Raw genomic sequence first — 21,122 nt, 5'->3', positions numbered from 1 at the left:
TACATTTTGAAGTGGCAGCCAAGGCTTTTTTTCCTGTGTAAACCTTGGACCTACCTGCTGGCCCAGAGCTAAAGATTTCAAATGTGAAGCCTTGTGGTCCAGAGGCAATGGACCCACCAGGTAAGCTTCAAAGGAGCTTGCTTACCCAGGAACTTCTGTCTGGATCTCATCTTAAGATGGAAAGTGCCCGATATGAATAACCTGCTGATTTATTTCTGAATGAACAGTGTCAGAATTGGTATTCTTATGCAGGTGGAGTGACTTTTTAATTTTGTATTGATTAAAAAGCTGGTCATAGAGGCAACAGAATAAACTCTAATTTTCAAGATTGTGTTTAGCCTTACTCTTTCCTTCCTTGAAGACCAATATTCTACAGTGATGATGGGTAACAATTCATTCTGTCTACCAACATCCAAAAATGAGCAATGCTTTGTAAAACCAACTAGGCTTTAGCCTTTCAGCTTTTAAGCATTCAAGTACTAAGCTTATCCTAAAGAGTCATCATTATGATTTACCCATGAGGGTAGGTGCAGTTGTATTCAACAGCACTGACAGCTCAAAGAGAAGTAGTTGAAAGTAACCTGAAAGTTCAAAATGTTTTCAAAAAAATCAAAAGGTAACCTCTTTTCCAAATGAACTAAGTTCTGGCCTGATCTTCTGAAATACCTATCTAATAACCTAGAGATCCACAAAAAGTGGTTTCTGTAATACCGGACTCACTGCTTTATTTCTCCTCTCCATCCCTAATTGTTCATTTTTGATTAATGCCATAAGGTACATGAGCTGATATGGTGCCGAGCTTCTGTGCCCCTTCAATGTGGAACATGTGGTCATCAAAGAAAATGTGGGGCCTTATCTTCACCAAAATGGGACCTTTGGGGGCTCCAGCAAGGAAAAGAGCTTCGTCTATCTCTAGACCCCAGCGGCGAAGGGTTTTCAGCACACGGGCGCCTGAACTGGCTGCACTCCTGGCTGTAACCAGGTAGGTCCTGATAGGGCAAAGTAACCGTTCGTCTTTGGCATAAAACTTCTTTTGCAGTCTGCCTAAATCTTCCAGAAAGCCTTTTAAGGGACCCTGTAAAAGGAACATATGTCACAACTGTGATCCAGTGAGCTAAAGGAAGTGAATGCTGAAAAAAAAGCAGAGGCTTATAAGAGCTTATAAAAGGATATAGTACTGCACTAGGCATGCAGTATTATAACAACAATGGAACAATCTTGAAATTCTATGCATTTATGTGAATATATTTCCTTGTAGCATGAAACTATCCTTGCATTCCTGGAATGAATGTAGGATGACCGTATAATTTATTATCTTAAATATTGATGTTTTAAGAGTGAAAGAAGTTTCTATAAAAATTTAAACCAGGGCAGCAGACATAAATTTTCCATGACAAAATGGGATACTCTAAATAAAATTTGGTTAATCACCAAAAGAACTATTTTAGTTTTCTTTTTGTGAATTGCAGATTTTAATATTATGAAGTATACTCCTTTATTTAGTTCAGTGCCTTCTGGGCTTGAATCTAACCTTGTCTCATATTTACAGTTACCTTTATGATCTTCAAACTCACTTTTATTTTCAACCTTTCTGAACACTTAATTTCAGCTGTTTTCTGGAATAGAACAAGAATTGGGTTTTGCTATGTGTTCCAATCTGGAAGTCTTAATTTTTGAAACAAAGTAGAATTTTAGGCCACTTACATTTATTGGTATTATACATATATGTGATGGTTCTTTCTTATGCTCTTTATTGCATTTTCTTGTTTAAAGATTTTAAAGGATTGTTCATTGAGTGTGTTTTTTTTTTCCTTTGTGGATGTATGTGTGTTTTATCTAAGATTTAGGAAGGTTTGTATTCTTTCTTTCTATTGATTTCTTTGTAACTATGTTTTTATAGTTCTGTTTTTTTATTTTTTTTAATCCAGGATCTATTCTTTTTTACAATGTGAAATAATTAAATCACAGCACTTATTCACCTCTCTCTTATCCTCTATTTCTTCTGCACCACCCAATTTTACTTGTTCCCTCTTTCTCAGTGTTTACATTTGCATTATTAAAGATTCTTATATTTTTGTTTATCAGCTTTACATCCTATCCTTTGATCACCTATTATTACTGAAGATAGCAACATACTTACTCTTCCTTAGCTATTTTCCTCCACGTTTTTCCAGTTTTCATTAGTTATATCATTTCTACATTGTTAGGACACATAATGTGTGCTTTCTTTTCTGCCACCATATTCCCTACAATTGATTTAGTTTAGTTCTGGGATTAAATATATCCTGTGCCCATTTGTCCCTTTGTGTTTCCAATCATCTACATGTTGGCTGAAATGTTGTCTTCTAGACTAGTTTTCTCAAGAAAATCTTATGGAAATAACAACCCCTGATATTTTCAACTGTTGATCTATATTCTTTTTACATGAATGAATTTTTAGCTGGGTATAGAATCTGTGATTTAGATTTTCCTTCCATTTTCTTAGATTTTTAAAAAAGATTTTATTTATTTATTACACATACACACACACACACACACACACAGGGAGGCAGAGATACAGGCAGAGGCAGAAGCAGGCTCCATCAGGGAGCCTGATGTGGGACTCGATCCTGGAACTCCAGAATCACACCCTGGGAGCCACCCTGAAATCCCAGATTTTTTTTTTTTCAATTTTTATTTATTTATGATAGTCACAGAGAGAGAGAGAGAGAGGCAGAGACATAGGCCGAGGGAGAAGCAGGCTCCATGCACCGGGAGCCCGATGTGGGATTCGATCCCGGGTCTCCAGGATCGCGCCCTGGGCCAAAGGCAGGCGCCAAACCGCTGCGCCACCCAGGGATCCCGATTTTTTTTTTTTTTTTTTTTTAATAAGTAATGCTCTACTGTCTTTTTCTTTTGAGTGCTGCTGTGGAGAAGATTGAGGACAGCTTGATTTTCTTCCCCACTCATATGTGCAGACTGCTCAAAGAATTACTTCTTCATATTTGATGTAAAACAATTTTACTAGGGAACATCTCCAATTTTATGATCACTTTGTTCAATTTCTGATTATATAATGTGGCCTTTAATCTTTTAATAGTTTAATATATGCATTAAGATCTTCTGACAGTTTGAGATGTTTTATTGGTTTATATTTTTATATAAATTTGCATTGCATCTTTGTATTTACTACACACAACCCTCTCCTCCCCTCAGAATATAATGGCAGTGTTTTCTTCAGGGATTCCATTTATGTATATGTTTTCTTTACCTGTGATCTATTTTGTCATTTTTCCTCTCTAAAAACTTATTTTTCAACTCTACTTATTTCCAGAGTTCTGCCATTTAGCTTTTTACTATCTGTCCCCTGATTCTTGCAATTCTACTCTATGACCCTGACTTGCTTTATTAAGTTTTTAAAAGTTATAGTAAATGTTTAGTGATATTTTTTATCATACTTTGGCTACTATTTCTAGTGAGAGATCTATGTGTCTTATTAGATCTTGCCTTTCTTTCCCTTTCCTCAGTATCTTTGCTTATATTCTTTGCCGGTTCTGTTTTTATTACTTATCACTGAAACAGATTGGTTTTCCTTGGAACATTTTGAGGATTTATGGCAAAGGTAAAAGATAATATTCTAAGGCTAACTTGATTTCATAATTCCAAAGATCCCTTCTTCTCTGCTGTCCTGGAAATAAATTGTTTTTTTAATAAACATGGCTTATTTAGATGATCACTGTCTATTTTGATCTAAACATTATTTAGATCACTGTTTCCCTGAGGCTGCATATATCAGGAAAAAAACAAGTAATACTCACTTTCTAAAGGTGAAAAACATATCTATATCTATCTCTATGTATGTGAAAAAAAACTATTAACTTTTTTTTTTGTAACAGTAGTAAAGGGGGTACAGTAACTATTAGCAGGAGCCACCCAACTCACAATAGTTTGGCTTTGAAACACAGAGGAATACAGTTCTCCTTGCTGCTTTTGAGTGGTTTCCAAAAGGAGAAATAGGGACAAGTCAGTTTATGTTACTATATTCAAACCAGGTATCCATGTCATCCTTTCTTATTTCTATTTTTGGTATGTTTTATAATTTAAACATTTGTGCAGCAGTACTGGTATATAATTTGTCAATAAAAATATCAAAATATGAAGTAAAGTTCCTAAAAAATACTTTTTGAGAAGCTATATGATTTAAAACATTTGGAATCTGCCTAGGATGTAGAAAGTTAGAAAAACTGATGATATTCCTATCTAAAATAAGAAAAAGTCAGATAATCTAAGAAAAAGATCAGAACATTTATTGAGCCAATTAGAGAGCTGAGGTAATAGGGCAACAGAATGACATGAAATGTAAGGGTACAGTAGCAAAGTACTGTGAGTTGATAGTATAGGTGAAAATAAAATGTGTGACAATAGCATGAAATATGGGAGGAAGGGATTGGGAGTATCCTGTTGTAAGATTCTCACACTGTACATAATGTGGCAATATATTGTTTAAAAGTAGATTGTGCTTACTTAAAGTTGTATGTTGTCAATCCTAGGGTAATCACTGAAAAATTTTAAATGTGTTATAAGTTAATAGTGGAGATAAAAGGAATCCTGGAAACATACAATACATACAATAAATCCAAAAGCAAAAAGTAAGAAAAGGAAAAAGAAACAACAGATGAAACATATAGAAAAAAGTAGGAAGATGGTAGATTTTAATATTAAGTAATGATCATATTAAATACAAATGATCTAAGAATAGCAGTTAAAACACAAGGATTGTCAGATTGTACAAAAAAGGCAACATGAACTATATATGTATACTATCTACAAGAAAGCCAATTTAAATACAGAGACAATATAAATGTAAAAACAAAAATAGGATAAAAATAAAAATTATAGAAAAGATATACAATATAAACACCAGTCCAAAAAAAAAATACAAACAAAGAGCAAAAAGCTTGTGTGATTATGTGACTTTCAGACAGAGAGACATTACATAATGAAAAGGGATTATTTAACCAAGAATGTATAACAATCCTAAATATTTGGGCACTAAGCAAGAGAGATTAAAAATACATGAAGCAAAATGTATATAATTGCAAGGTGAAATAGATTGATCCTCAGAATATACTTCAAGACTTTGACACTACCTCCTCAATAGTGGATAGAAGATAGAAAATCATTGGCAGTATGGAAAATCTGGGCAATATTACCTGGCTAATACACTGTCAACTTAATCTGATTGACATTTTTGACTACTCAATAACACAGAATCAGCATTCTTCTCAAGTAGCCATCAAGTATTCACCAAGATAGGCCATATTCTGGGCTCTTCAACAAATTTAAAGAATTGAAATCATAAAAAAATATATACATATTCTCTATATATACTTAGGAGTCAAAGAGTGAATGTCCTACCCCAAAGATCAGGGACAAGACAACGATGTCCCCTCTTACCACTCTTATTGAACACCACTGAATGCACTAGCAAAGGTATTAAGGCAAGAAAGATAACTAAAAGACATACAGAATGGAAACAATGAAATAAAAGTGCTTTTATTCCCAGTCAACATTGTCTATGTAGAAAATCTCAAAAAAACAAAACAAAACTACAAAAATTTTTCTATACTAACTGGTGAATTTAACAAAGTTGCAAGATACAAAGTCAATATGCAAAAACCAATTGTATTTCTGTATATTTACAACAAACAGATTGGAAATCAAAATTTTATCATTCACAATAGCAAAAAAAATATGAAATACCTAGGTATAAAATCTAGAAAGTGTTGTGATAGCTGTATACAAAAATATTTGAAACACTGTTGAAAAAAAAATCAAAGATGACCTAAATAAATGGAGAGATATATTATGTTCATGGACTGAAAGACTTGATATTAAAACATCCCCCTCCCCAAGATTAAGCTAAAAATTTAGCACAATCATAATAAAATATCCAAACAGAATTTATTTTCCAAGGATGGACAAGCTAGTTGTTGAATCTGTAAAAAATGCAAAAGACTCAGAATATCCAAAAGAATTTTGAAAAATAACAAATTTGAAGAACTCACACTACCTAATCTCAAGACTTACTATAAAACTGTACTAATCAAGACAGTGTGATATTGGTAAAAGCATGGGCACCTATATTAAAGGAACAGAGAGCTAGTCTTTCCCACAAATAATGCTGGAGCAATTGGAACATCCATAAGCAGTAAAAGTGAACTTAACCAACACTTTGCACAAATACAAAAGTTAATTCAAAATAGATCATAATCCTTAAAAAAGCCCTAAAATTACAAAATTTTGTAACATAGGAAAACATTAAGAAACATAGGAAATTTATGTGACTTTGACGGTTTTTAGATATGACATTAAAAGCACAATTCATGGGCAGCCCCGGTGGCTTAGAGGTTTAGCGCCGCCTTCCACCCAGGGTGGGATCCTGGAGACCTGGGATAGAGTCCCACATCAGGCTCCCTGCATGGAACCTGTTTCTCTCTCTCTTTCTCTCTCTCTCTCTCTAATAAATAAATATAAAATCTTTTTTTAAAGCACAATTCATAAAAGGACTAATTGATAAATTGAACTTCATCAAAATTATAAATTTCTGTTCATTGAAAGACACTGAAAGAGAATATATAAAGAGAATTTAAAAAACCATGTTTATCTTGAGACTAAGAGAAAATATTTGCAAAACATATCTGCTAAAAGACTTATATCCCTAGTATGTTAAGAGCTCTCAAACTTCAATAATAAACCCAATACAAATGAGCAAGACATTTGAACAGATATATTTGCCAAAGAGTACACATGATGGCAGATAAACACCTGATAACATGTTCAATACCATTTGTCATTAGGGAAATGCAAATTAAAACCACAATGAGATACCATTATATATCCACTAGAACATCTTAAAAGAGGCAAACAAAAAACAACTTGCCAGTACGAAATACTGTTAAGGATGCAGAGCAACAAAATCTCACATATAGAGCTATTGGGAATGCAAAGCTCTCTGGTCACTTTGGAAAATAGTTTGCCAGTATCTTACAAAGTTAAACATATGACCTAGCGACATATATACCATATGACCTAGTAATCTTACTCCTAGTTATTTACTCAAGAGAAATCAGATCTTAAGTTTATATAGAACCTTGTATCCAAATGCTTAAAGTGGCTTTATTTATAAATGCCAAAAATTGGAAATAAGCTAAATATCCACCCAACAGGTAAATGGACAAAGAAAATGTGGTACAGTCATAAAAGAGACTCGTACTCAGCAATAAAAAGGAATAGACACTACTAATACATGGAATGATGTGGATGTATCTTTTTTCTTATTTGAGAAGTCAAATTCAAAAGATTATATCCTGTGTGGTTCCATTAATGTGACATCTAGAAAAGGAAAAACTTTGGGAAACAAATCAAATTAGTAGTGGAGAGATAGATCCTGAAGATTGCAGGGTAGGATGTCTACAAAGATGCATGAGGGAATTTTGTGAGTATAATGAGTATTTTGAGTTTGGTCATCATTTCATAATTGTATACACTTGTCAAAAACGTTTAGAACCATCCACTAAAAATTATGAATTTCACTATATATAAATTATACCTCAATATTTCTGATTAAAACACAGACATACACACACACGATTGGAGACCACTGGCTGAGAATGGTGAGATGAGGTAGGCATCAAATCAGGAAATGTCTGTTACTTGCTGTGGTGCCACACTGGAGGCTTATAAATTGCACTGAGTGGACAAGTTAATCCTGTCCAGCTGTCTACTCCATCTGAGATAACTAGAACATTGTCATGACCAAGCCGCAAGTCCCATGATCAACATACTTGAAAGGTTTGGGCAGTAATTTCACCTCATAACGTCTTTCCCATCAGTGGAACACATTGGCAAAGGCTGGTCTTTATAGAAAAGCTACCCTCTTCTATGTAAAAAAAAAAAAAAGCATCTTTATCCACTGCCAGAAGGACTGCATAATGAAACAAGTAGGTTTAATAGAAATTTGTTGGGTATTCCAGTAATAACTAGTATTGGGCTTCAAAATTTCAATCGTTTAATGGGAAGAACAAGTTCTTTAACTTGGAAAAGGGAAATGATTAATGCCAAATCTAAAAGAAATTTGAATTATTTACCTGTAATGAGAAAATGATATTTTAAGATTATCTTGAAGTAATTATGTTTTTGAAGTTTTTTTTTTTAAGTGTTCTTTTTCTGGAACTCTTCCAAATTTCAGTAATAGTTAAAGGCTACTATACAATGGCCTCTGAATTTCAGCAAAGCAGACTTTAAGTAAAATACAACAAAAGACTTTCCTCTCAATTTGTTAGCATTAAGCAACTTCATAACATAAGATCGAGGCTTCAAAGAAGCTATTATGGAGGGGCCATGAAGTTATATGCATGTACACACACACACACACACACACACACACACACACTCATACACACAGTTTAAATATCACTTGCTGTAACATGAGGTGAGTTAGTGAAACTTTTCAGCTTTCAGTTGGTCTATTTATATTTTTAGAAGTGTAATGAAAATAACAACTTGAAGTTTATCTTAAGTTCTAGAAGAGCTAAGAAAAAAAAAAGACCAATTCTTTGGTCAAATTCTTAGATTAAAATTAAATAACCCATCAGTTCAGATTCAGTTTGGAGAATATTTTGATGTTTCAGATTTCTTTGGTTCAGAAGTTGTTAAGTTTTGTTCTTTTCAGACTGTGACTTTAACACTTCAGTTCATGGACTGATTCCAAAAAAACGAAATATTCAGTTTCATTTTGATTAGGTGTTCATAGCTTGCACTTGTTTGAGGCTCATTATTTTGATTCAATTTGAGCTCTCAGTTGTGCAGATTTTCTCAATTAAGTAATGCCGTTAGTGAGTTTGAGGTTTATGGACAAAGAGGTCCACAAATGTTTACTGACCTATTGGAAATCATTTTACTATTCTGGGAATTTATTATGTAGAAATGGCTCACTGGTAAACCATATTACCTCTATTACTTATAATTTGGAGGTGAACTCATTATCACGAGAACATCATAGAAACACTTCCAAAAAGGATAGATAAAAGAATGCTAAAACAAAACAAAACAAACAAACAAAAAACCCAACTGACTAGTAGATGTTTCAAAATGAGGAGTTCATGAAAGGGAGAAAAGTATGAAGGATAAGAAAGGAAGCAAAGTGTAAAGAATAAGAAATGAGGAGTGGCCTGCCTAAAATAATTTAAACTATGTATATCTGTATTTTAGAAAATAAGCAGATGAAAAATAATTAGAACTCACTGAACCCACCTGAGCAAGAGGCTTATTTTCAAATAGTGTTTCATGTTGAAAGAATTTGTCCAGCCCATACTCCTTGGCAATATGTTCAGATTCGTCAGAGAAGAGGACGGCATCCCCGTCAAAGGCCACACGGAGCTGTGTGTCACAGTAAGCCATGTCTTTAGCTCCATCAAACATTGTTGCAGAGGCGATCCCTGGCAGACCATGGAGATTTATTAATACTCTTCTCAGGGGCATCAGTTTCTTCTACCATTTTAATGATTAAAAAAAAAGAAAAAAAAGGTCCGCCCAGACCTCACAATATTTTTGTCTAGCTAACCTGATGACTCAATTGCTCTTTATGACCACACATCTCAAAACAGTTGTTTATGCACTGCCTCCATTTCTGTAATGGATGGGAAAGTGTAAAATGGGTTGTAGGACAATCACTGAGAATGTCCACCTCCAAGAAGGTCAAAAGCTCTAAAAGAGAGATTTAGGGGCTGCCACTTGTGGAAACATCTTAGCAGAAAATTTAACAAGGACATAAGCCATATAATCTTATATGAAGCCCAATGAAAGTCAACACTAGTGCAAACCTCTTTATTAACTTGAGGGATAAAACCCAATGAATACCTTCTTGTATTGCTTCTTGTACTTTTTCAGAATCTGCAGAAAGATACAAGTTGGTAAGATATGCCTTCAAATAGCCAATGGGGCTTTTTCCACCGGTCAGACAGAAGCGATCAATTAGTAAGCCTATTATTGGGCAAGAAAGACTTTGTTATGTCAGAGACAATATCCTTACTTTAAATGTAAATCAAAGTTATCTTAGGAATAATTGAGGAATAACCTTAGGAATAACTTCCTTACTGAGGTTTTAGAATTACCTTTGTAGCACTAATATTGAAAAACTGCTATGTTACATATAAAAATTATATTTTAAATTATATTATTATTTTATATAGTAGTGAATGTATTTGGTGTATGATAGCTTATTAAGTATGTTCACATAGACCATGCCAGTTTACACTCACAACAGTTGTATGATAGGCATTATTATCATTGTTACAGAAAAGGATATTGAGACACAAAGATTTGTCTAAGCCCACTGATTCACAGTGACTCTTGTGACTAGACTAGACAAAGTTCTCTTCCTTCAACCACAGGCTCTTTACTTGTTGAAAGAGGTAGTTAACGTGTGGCTTTATTTTAAGCACTATTTCTGTATTTCTGGAGGGACAATACAATAGTAATGACAAGCACTGCTAGGGTTTAAGCTGTTTTCTGAAAACAACAACAAAAGGTCTGAAATTGTTTCTGGACTTGAAACTGTATTTATTTATTTGTTTATTTATTTTTAAAGATTTATTTATTTGAAAGAGAGAGAAACCAAGCACGGGGGGTGGGATGGGGGAGGGCAGAGGGAGAGAGAATCCTGAGAATCATCAAGCTGACCCCCTCCCTGAGGGCTTGATCCCAGGACCCCAAGATCTTTCCCTGAGCCAAAACCAAGAACCAGCTGCTTAGCTGAGTTACCCAAGTGTCCCTTGACTTGAAATTTTAAATATAATTTAAAAGTACACTAAATATTAAAATGCCATTAAATGTCTTTCGAATCAATAACAATTAAAAAACAAATGCTAGATATTGGTGAAAGGTTTGTGACATAGGCACCTATTTTTACTTTAGATGAAAGTATAAACTGGTACAAGCTATCTAGAAAGTAATTTGACAATATGTATCAAGAGCTTTTATTGGTTTATACTTTTTGACATTTTCTAGCTTATTCTAAGGGAATAATCTGAAACTCTGATATAGATTTACGTGTAAAGGTCTCAGTTCAAGATTATTTATAAGAGCACAACACTCTAATGATTTGAGAACAATTAAATAAAGCATAACATTATGCATATGATTCAAAGTGTTTTTAGATACATAGTGAACTGTGTAGCTGTACGTGATATAAAGTAGAATTTTGTGTCTTGTCAGTTGTTTTTCCTCTGTATGGATTAAGAGTATAGTAGGGTCCATCCATCCACAGTTAAGGTTGAAGTGTTTGCTATGATATTAACAAATACCCTTTTTTTCACTTAAGCCAATATTGGGCATAAGTGCCACAAAAGTGTATTCTACAAACCCTTAAATAATATTAATTTAATGATCAGAAATAATTTGGTGGCATTGAGGACTTCAGAAGCAATTAAAACATCATCTCCCTTTTTAAGGAGATCACAGTTCACTGAGAGCCAGGCATGTAAAACAGAAATGATAATGTAATAGGCCATAGCAGAGGGAGATACAAATTGCCTTCAGCACCCAGATAATGGAAGAAACTAACTCTTCCAGGTGAAAGCCTATTGTTTCACGAATAAAGTTGCTTTAGAAGATGAACTCAACCAGCTCATTAGCAGAACTGATAGGTACATATGATTTCTTATGCCCTTGATGGGCTCAGTTTGGTGAAGAATCGATAGACCCAGGGTACCTACTAAATTGTGTAAGATTGTGTGTTGTAAAAAATAAAAGGTTTAGCATAGATGAGTACTATGATCTCTTCTCATGTCTTAACACTATGAAAGCTGCTGTTTTGAAAGGCAACCATTTTTTAAAGTATGTCTCAGACATCAGACTTATAATTAGGATAATGTAAAACTCATAAGTTGTAAGACAGCTTGATTATTTATAACTATGCCCACTTCAAACCTTGAATTTAAATATGCAAAAGTTCAATGTTACTTTGACTTGACATATCCATAAACCTGGATAGGTACTTAGAAAATAGTCTAAAGCTCCCCAAATAACAAGTCAAGTAATTCCATAACAGGAAAATGGGGATTTTCTCTTAAAGTATCCAACATGCTGATGGAAATGCCATGAGGAACCTAGAGTCAATCAAAATTTCCATGTTAAGGAACAAAGATAATTTTGCTGGCATGGATATGGATTGGATGTGTGAGGAGAGCAGTCAGGGAGAATCAGATTGTAAGAGTGGCCAGGAAAGGTGAAAACCCGTAAACCTCAAACACGGATCTGTGGTGAGCAAGAGGTTTGATCACACAGGGAAAGCCTCTGGGTTGATGGCTCCTTGAAGTCAAGTTTAGAAGTGAAAAACATAAAACAGAGAAATATATTGCGGGAGCTGGGATTAAGACTTTGAAATTCACACTTGACAAGTTAAGTCCAGAGCTTTGGGCCCAACGCTATGCTGAAGTTAAAAATGAACATGGCCTCTCTTTCTCTGACATAGGCAAATAAACATTCCTCACGCAGAGGGGGGTTTCAGTATCAAAGACACTGCATTAGTTAGGCCACAGTTAGCAAAATAACATGGCTTCTCTCTTCCAGAGCAGCAAGCTGTTCTTCCACATGGTATTTATTTTACTTACCATAGTGATTGACGCTGTTTATAAGCCGCACTCCCACTTGGGCATGGTTATTAGTCATCAGTACAATATCAAATAAGTCCTGTTCGTTAGGATACAGCTCACGGAGTCTAGCATTGACATGCTGCAGTGCCTGCAGGTTACAAACATGAATGCATGTAAAGAGGGCCAGGCAAGGTGGGCATTGAAGTCTGAAGTCTGGAGAGAAAAGATATCATTGGTGTCAAATTCAAACTCTGAAGACTCTTCACTGAGAGATCGTGGCTCCTTGAAGGTGGGGTTATGCCACTCATTTCTGTACTTTCAGCCTCTTATGCAAAGGACTTCAGTTAATGTTTACTGAATAGATAGGTAATGTTTGTTGAAAATTGTTACATTTGGTTTCCTAGAATTCTCTCTGTGGGGTAGGCAGAGAAAAGGATTGGGATAACCCTTTCATGCTTTGTCTATTTTTTTTTATTTCTAAAATCTGCTTTTCTTTATCATCTGGTGATTATCATTTATTGTGAAACTATAGAATGCTTCCTGAATTTGCATATTATCCTTGCAAGGAGACATGCTAATGGTTTCTGTATTGTTCCAATTTTAGAATACATGCTACCAACACACTTTGTCTATTTTCTAAACATGAGTCTTTAGAATAGGTCAGTAGTTTCTTCCCATGCTTCTAAAATGCCCTATAATCACTTCCTACTCAGGGATCCCTGGGTGGCTCAGGAGTTTAGTGCCTGCTTTCCACCCAGGGCGTGATTCTGGAGTCCCAGGATTGAGTCCCACATCAGGATCCCTGCATGGAGCCTGCTTCTTCCTCTGCCTATGTCTCTGCCTCTCTCTGTGTCTCATGAATAAGTAAATAAAATCTTTGAAAGAAAATCACTTCCTACTCACACCTTGCAGAAGTGTCATTTATTTCTGCCTGGTTATAATGTTATTGTGTAACATTTGTATAAGTTATATACGGGATCAGTGTTACGAGTTCAGAGAACCTTACATTTTCTTTTTCTTTTTTTTTTTTTAATTTTTTTTTTATTTTTTATTTTTTATTTTTTTATTTTATTTATTTATGATAGGCACACAGTGAGAGAGAGAGAGAGGCAGAGACATAGGCAGAGGGAGAAGCAGGCTCCATGCACCGGGAGCCCGACGTGGGATTCGATCCCGGGTCTCCAGGATCACGCCCTGGGCCAAAGGCAGGCGCTAAACCGCTGTGCCACCCAGGGATCCCCAACATTTTCAATTAAAATCATGTCAACCAAGATCATCTTGATTTTCTTAATATGTTATATTTGGATCAAAAGCAGCTAAAGTGAATTTCATCTCATTTTAATGAGGCATTTTGTTTCTACTATAGGCATTGTAAACTCATTATTGCTTCTGGTTACCATTCCTTCTAGGAAGGAAACAAAGGTGTTTCTTAAAGGTGTCATGATTAGAACTGCACTGAGGCCATCTCAACATCCCAAATCTAGAACTGGAGGCCCTTTCTCATCAGTCTATGAGCCTCTATTGGAAGCATAAGCTGACCTGGGGTCAATTTGAAAAAGACAAGGATTACAAGAGTGGACCAGGAATTATCTGGGAACCTGGATGAGATCCCAAGGGTTTTCATGGGTCCTTCCCTCTGCATCCGGGGTCCTGCCATTACAAACACAGTATAACAGCGTACCTTAACAAAGCGGAATGCAGGCCCTGGGGTCAGGATGACATTCTCATTGTTGAGCTGATATTCCATGTACTTTTCTAGACCCTCTTCCTCGTAGATTTTCCTGGCGTCCATCATGTTGAAAAGAGCCCGGGATGACACAGCGATGGTGATAGCATTCTTGGGTTTGGGCTACAGAGAAGGACGCCGTTGGGAGGACAGTCAGCCACACAGATGGAAGGGATCAGGAAAGGGGCTCATGCCAAGGCAAGGTGGGAAGAAAACAGCGAGGCCCCTGTTGGAGCCCTGGGATGCTGGAGACAGCCAAGGGCTGGGATTCCCTCCAACTCCTAAGGCTGCATGGGTAGGGGCGAAGCTGGGCAGGACTTCCTACACATTGGAGAGGAGGGAGGCTGGGGGAGACTCAGGCTTGCAGGGTTGAGTGGAGGGGACCCTTCTCACCGGTCGGGGGCGCGAGCAGCTCGGGATCTTCTCATACAGAGTTTTCACCGAGGCCCAGTAGGCTTCCTCCTCCTCCTCCTCTTCCTCCCGTTGGTGCTGCCGGGGTGGTTGAGGCAGTTCGGACAGACAGTCGCGGTCCAGCTGAGAGGAGTAAGTCGATCTGCGCTGGGAATACGACTTCCATTCGGTGGGGGGCGTGCGTGGGTAATCCCGCAGCTGCGAAGACTCCCGGGAGTCGCGGATATCCCGCACGATGCCGTGAGCCCAGGCTTCGGGATTCTCTTGCATCCTGGTGCTGCGCCGGGATGAGCTATGGGGCTCCGGGGGAGTGGGAGGACGCGAGTCGAGAGGCATGGGCGGCGTGGATGGCAGAGGTGGCGTGGGCGGAGAGGCCTGCTCTGACAGCTGCTCTGGGGACTCGTGCTGGCTAGGGGAGGCAGATGAAGTCCGGGAGGTCGTGGAGCTATTGGGGAGCTGGAGCAAGAAAGTGAGTTTGCATTAGATGCGTATCTGTCCCCATCTCTAACCAGGAGGAGTCAAGGAGCCTTCCCCTCCCCTCTATCCATTCATAGCCCTTAACTTGATCCTAGTCAATCCTAGCTCCTTTCAGTGGGGCTTGAAGGGGCTCAGATGTTTCAAGGCCCCAGTTATTGGCTATTTCAGTTACATGGGCACAGAGATAGACGGTTCTTATTTCCCTCTACCTTCCCCCATCAGCACCTCAAGCTTTTTTTTTTTTCCTTTGGAGTTGATAGGGCACAGGTCTTCTTCCTTGCTTGCCCTAAGGCAGCTGGCACTTAGTTTGTTGCTTCCTTTGCATTTGCTCAGAGACCTCCAGGTAGGATGGGTCCTTGCTCACCACTGCCTTCATCTGTGACCTCCAGTTAACTCTATGAGCAACTAGACCAGACGTTCCCACCAGCAGACTCTACAAAACACCTGGAGGTACCTCTCTCTACATTGCCCTCTGATTAATGCCATGATTGCTGGGAAGGTTGGTGGATTGGAGAACGAAACATCTCTCCATTGCCTTCAGAACTCTGTGTGCCTTGGAGCACCTGGGTGGCTCAGTGGTTGAGCATCTGCCTTTGGCTCAAGTCTTGATCCTGGGGTCTTGGAATCAAGTCCCACATCGGGCTCTGCATGGGGAGCCTGCCTCTGCCTCTGTCTCTGTGTCTCTCATGAATAAATAAATAAAATATTAAAAAAATAAAAGTAAAGAAAATAACTCTATGTGCCAATGGAGCTCATTTGGAGAGAATCATCTTCCTAAGTAAAAAGGAAGAATTCTAGAGAAAAAATACCTTTACGAAGGTGTGCAATGAATTATTAAGCCTCTATATATTATTTCAGTTTTTATGACTGTTTCATGTGTTTCAAAAGGCATATTTTTGGTTAGACTATTGAGCCACTTTTCACAGAGATACATGTTTCCTAGTGGCTAGGTCTGTGTCATTCTCTCTCCCTGTATCAAAAACTTAATCTCAAAACTAACATTTTCTTTTCATGGGGCCAGGCCTAGTTAAGGGACCAAAACAACACACAATCTAACACTTTTCAACAATTTATCTCTTTTGTTGATTTTTCCACTCCATCTTCTAAGGTTTGATTATTCAGTAAATAGTTGTTGAAGGAAGAAAGGAAGGAAGGAAAGAAGGAAGGAAGAAGGTAGGAAGGAAGAAAGGAAAAAAAGGAGAAGCCAAAGGGCTTAATCATTAAGTGTACAGCTTATAGACCTAGTGACCCTGGGCTTTAATCTACCTCTATTAGTGTTATTAATGTGAGATCTTAGGTAAGTTACTCTGTGTCAATTTTCTCAACTTAAAATGGGGCTTATGGGGTTTTTGTTTGTTTGTTTTAATGATGATTGAATTAGCTAAAACATGTGAAGTACATAGAGGGGCCTGGCACATAGAAAGCATCAATAAATGTTAACTATTATTATTATATCATGTTCTCCATAATTTTATATCCATCTCTACCTTAAGACTGGTGCTCTTGCTTCTGGGTTCGTCTATTGATGGACCTCTGGTAGATGGGCTCCGTGAAGTTCGGGACCACTGATTTCGCACAAGGAGACCTCGGGAATCAGTCTTTGGCAATGATAATTCCTGTGATCCCTTTGGAGGAGAGAAGAGACCCAGGGATGTAACACCCCATCACCCACTCCTGCCATGCGCATGCCTACAGAACAACTACTTCAAGCTGAACATAGCAGAGCCCAAAGAGAAGGTCCTTGTCCTATATGGCCTTACCTCAACCTTGGCCCTTACATGCTATTCTAGCTCTGGCCCAATCCTAAACTCTCTGAGGAGCAAAAAAATAGAGATCCACCTGGAGGAGAATCCAAAACTAAGAAACAAATCTGATGTCTCATATTTTTTCACCTGTGGCTCTTCTTAAATGGAAGATGGCAGAGTTGACCATTTTTCTTCCCTTTTTCCCATTTTCTCCCTTAAGGTTAAGCCTGTTAGCTGAAGCTAGGAAGACATATATATTTACCATTTTTGAGTACACTACAAAGATGAGGGCAGCTAGCATCTAAGTGAGGCTGCAGCAGGGCTCCCAAGCAGCTGCCTAAGAGGGCATAGAGCATTCTTTAGCTTTTCCTTTGGGAAGAATCAAACTGGAGGACCCTATGGAGAGGCAAGTGGAAGAGTTTCTATTCCCCATATCCTTCCCCTCACCCAGATTGCCTGTGGCTCCCCTCCAAAATCAGTAGTTTGATCTCTGCTCACCCTGATCATGGTGATCTGCCGGCCCTGCTCCCACAACAGGCACATGTGAATATAAATACGTATTGTGCGGCAAGGGCCAAGAGGTACTGTTCCCTCAGCTGCACAAAGGCAGCGTCTACACGACGAGTGACCTCGCATGGGGCAACATCTCAGCAAGTGATTCGGATTGACTGCACGCCTCATCTGAAAGATTGTGCAGAAAATGGTCAATGCGATGGCCAGACTCCCCTGCCCTCCCTGATTTGAACAAAGACCAGTCTCCTCCCATAGGCTGAGCAGAGAAGGTGGCTGTGGTTTCTAATTATATATTCTACATGAACATGGGGATGTGTACTGGTGGGGAAAGCAGGGACCAGCTTCTTCTAGTTTGTCCTTAGCCTCTCCATGAGGATATTAGATATCCCTTAATAGAAATCTTGGAAGCTCAGTCTTATCTTCCAGAACATCCCTACCCCCTCAAATTTTCTGTTGTGCTTTCTGGTCTGTAATTCTCTACCAACACTTAAGAGGTCAGCTCACCTGAGTGCTCAGACGAACTCCTGATTTGTCAGAATCCTTTCTTTTCTCTGTGTCTATGCTGTCTTTTGAGTTCTTCGATCCAGTCTCATTCTTAATATGGAAACAAAGAATGTTTATTAATTAATCACAGGAGCATAAGAAACCTTGGGTTTGGGAATAAAAGGATAAACAAAAATTAGAATTTGTCTCTTTGCCAATATAAAAAAACATATGTACATATATATATATGTATATACATGTATGCATTTTAGACATTTTCCATCTTGTTCTAAGAGGCATAAATAAAAATAATACATATCAGAGAACTATATAAACAATTTTTAATATATAAATTTGTTGGTTTATAGATTTGAGGCATGAGGCATTTATCATTTTAAAAAAATGATGCCAGAGGAAATACTGTGGGATGACTTTCCAGAGCTCAGTAGGACTTTGATTTAAATGTGAAATTACTCATACAGAATAACATTTATTTTCTCTACTACTCTACTACTCACTACTATTCTATAGCTGCTAGTATGCTATAGAAGTATGCTACTTAAGGAACTTTTCGTTTGGCCATGAAACTTCTTTTGTTTCTTTTCTTAATAAACCTGAACTCCAATCTTCTGTGGATCTAAGCCTCACCAATATTAGCTAGATTTTTAAAATCAAGGTTATTAATCCTGTGCAGATCTATTGACAGTCCTACCTTCTGTACATATATTCTAATTGTTCATACCAGCTAGGATGAAAAGAGGTTTCTTGTGAACAAGCTAAGAGGGAAGACTAGTTAGGCGAGAACAGGGAGATAATTCATGTCATGGTCACTATTCAAATATGTTTATTTTCAACTGTGGGAAATATCATTGTATTGGAGCATTATTTGTATTGTTTCACGCTAACTCAGTAGCTATAATGTGATCAAGACTAGTGTTATTTCCTATTTTAAGAGCTCATCTTCTAATATGGATCAGTGTGCTCAGGAGCAGCATGTGCATTATTTCCTTTTTGCATCAGTGTTAGTTGGACATATGAGTCTGTGCCTGCAGAGAATGGCAGAGGTGTGTGGTCCTAGAACTGATCCTGAAACCCTTCCAGCCATTCCTTACATCATCACCATGAAATCCTGTCACTTATAACTGCAAAAGATATTTAAAACTCAGTTCCTCTTCTCTGTCCCTATTATCATTGCCTTGTTCCAGATCTCAGATCATTATGGGCCTTCATTCTTAGAATTATAGACTTTTGATTAGGCTTCATAACCTCAAATCCTCCCTGATTTCTAGATCCATAGACCCCATCTATTTAAAGTGATATTTATAAAACATAAATCCAATTATGCTTCATTTCTGGTACACTCTTCATTCACTTTTTTTTTTTATTGACCAGGAGCCTCATGGTGTATCCTGTCTACCTCCAACTTGCCCTCCACTGTACACTTTTATAGGTATGTTTGCTTGTGCTAAATGACTTGTATTTGCCTACATATCAACCTGTTTCCTTGTAACCTCCTCTTCTCTTTAATGTTCTTCAAAATGCATCTCAGCATGACCTGGGAGAAGTTGCACAGGCAACACATTGCTTTGTGTTGCCTGTGTTTTTTGTAAGTACTTTTACTGAGTACTGAATTGTACTTTGTTTATGTATTCTCTTTCCTACTATGCTGTGCATTCTTCAAAGATAGAGTATTTTCACTTCTTGTCACTAACATATAAGCATATGCTCAATAAATGCTGAATTATTAGACTGACTTATCCTGAAGGTTTTTTTTTTTAAGATTTTATTTATTTATTCATGAGAGATACAGAGAGAGAGAGAGAGAGAGAGACAGAGACAGAGACAGAGAGGCAGAGACACAGGCAGAGGGAGAAGCAAACTCCATGCGGGGAGCCCAATGTGGGACTCGATCCTTGGACTCCAGGGTAGATCCCGGGACCCCAGGATCACGCCCTGGGCCGAAGGCAGGCACTAAACCACTGAACCACCCAGGGATCCCTCCTGAATGCTTTAATCCTCTTTTGCTCCATTTTTCATATTCTTTATTTTCTTTCCATTTACTCCACTTGTAGTCAGTATATGAAATGATTTAATTGTTGCAGAACATTCCCAGAGGTAATAATATTTACATTTGTTGATGTCTGCATTTTCTTAGCTCTAATGCAAGATTCTAGGACATTCAATTCACTCACCTTCTTTTTTTGTTTCAGAGATGTTTGACTCATTTCTTTTCACTCTTGAATTTCTTTTGTTGTTATGCAGGTTTTCCTCTCCCCAGCTCCATTTCCTGTTGTTTCTGTTGCTCTAAGTTTGCATTTAGAATGTCAAATTTATGACATCATATGTGATTCCATAGTAACAAACTGACTCTGAATATGTGACTATAAAAAAAAACCAAGAGTATTTCTTCATATTTGAGTACATCCACTCATAACCATTCTTAGAGTTTTTAGGAAATGATTTCTAAACAATGTTAAAATTTTTAATATGAAGCAATATCAGTATCATTGCTTCTTTCTTTTTAAACATTACTATATTACTCATCATATAAGCCCCACTGTGGCTGTACATTTTCTGGCACTGCCAAAATGAATGGTAAACTTGTTTGTGGACCCAATCATGTATTATTGTTCATCCTGACAGATTTTGGAGAACTTTCTACATCTGCAAATTATTTTTGACAGCTAAGATTTCATTATACGTGGCGTTTAGACTTGTCTTTTAGCTTTAGTGTTGGGTGTCTTTCACAATGCCAAGACCTGTCACGAATTTAAAGTCCTCTCCCTATGGCCAGATATAGTAGTAGAATGATACTTGCACTATCTTCCCCACCATTTGCCCTATCCTTGAACTTTTAAACATACATTTGTCCCTCTTGTATACACAAGAAAATATGTAAAATCCTGCCCCAAATGCTGGTTTACAGGGTCTTCTAATGCAATGTATTTTATAGCTCTGATTTTAACTTCACCCAAGCTTTAGATAAGAGACTCACATACCAGCCTGAGTTGGTCAAACCATCATGGACAAAAGCAAATTTCCACCTCTCTTAATTGGAGTTGATGACTTTGTTTGAAAATCAGAAGAAGTTTTTGATAGCTGTAAGCAAAGTTATCCAAGGGGTCTTCTAGA

The 21,122-nt window shown here is 37.4% G+C and overlaps 1 protein-coding gene and 1 non-coding gene across 4 annotated transcripts; both read right to left on the bottom strand.

The window, feature by feature from the left end:
* Window positions 1-699: 699 nt before the first annotated feature.
* Window positions 700-20,338, bottom strand: NT5C1B (5'-nucleotidase, cytosolic IB). 3 transcript variants are annotated; one of them, XM_077844042.1, is made up of 10 exons: window positions 20,183-20,338; window positions 18,012-18,101; window positions 17,493-17,675; window positions 16,737-16,874; window positions 14,755-15,228; window positions 14,317-14,484; window positions 12,654-12,783; window positions 9,901-10,023; window positions 9,295-9,479; window positions 700-1,075 (listed from the first exon to the last, which is right to left on the bottom strand). In XM_077844042.1, the coding sequence occupies exons 1-10, from the start codon at window positions 20,213-20,215 to the stop codon at window positions 752-754; spliced, it is 1,848 nt and encodes a 615-aa protein (XP_077700168.1). In that variant the 5' UTR covers window positions 20,216-20,338; the 3' UTR covers window positions 700-751. The 3 variants fall into 3 exon arrangements, with proteins under 3 accessions (XP_077700168.1, XP_077700169.1, XP_077700170.1); XM_077844043.1 differs by having other exon boundaries at window positions 18,012-18,154; window positions 20,183-20,321; XM_077844044.1 differs by lacking the exon at window positions 17,493-17,675.
* LOC144281418 (U6 spliceosomal RNA) lies at window positions 13,158-13,259 on the bottom strand. The gene has a single exon (XR_013349957.1). It is a non-coding gene; the product is annotated as a U6 spliceosomal RNA (small nuclear RNA).
* Window positions 20,339-21,122: the final 784 nt, after the last annotated feature.

This window comes from Canis aureus, chromosome 12 (assembly GCF_053574225.1).
Source record: "Canis aureus isolate CA01 chromosome 12, VMU_Caureus_v.1.0, whole genome shotgun sequence".
NCBI classification, from domain to species: Eukaryota; Metazoa; Chordata; class Mammalia; order Carnivora; family Canidae; genus Canis; species Canis aureus.
Note: the sequence above shows the minus strand (reverse complement) of the source record. Positions and strands in the feature narration are given on the sequence as shown.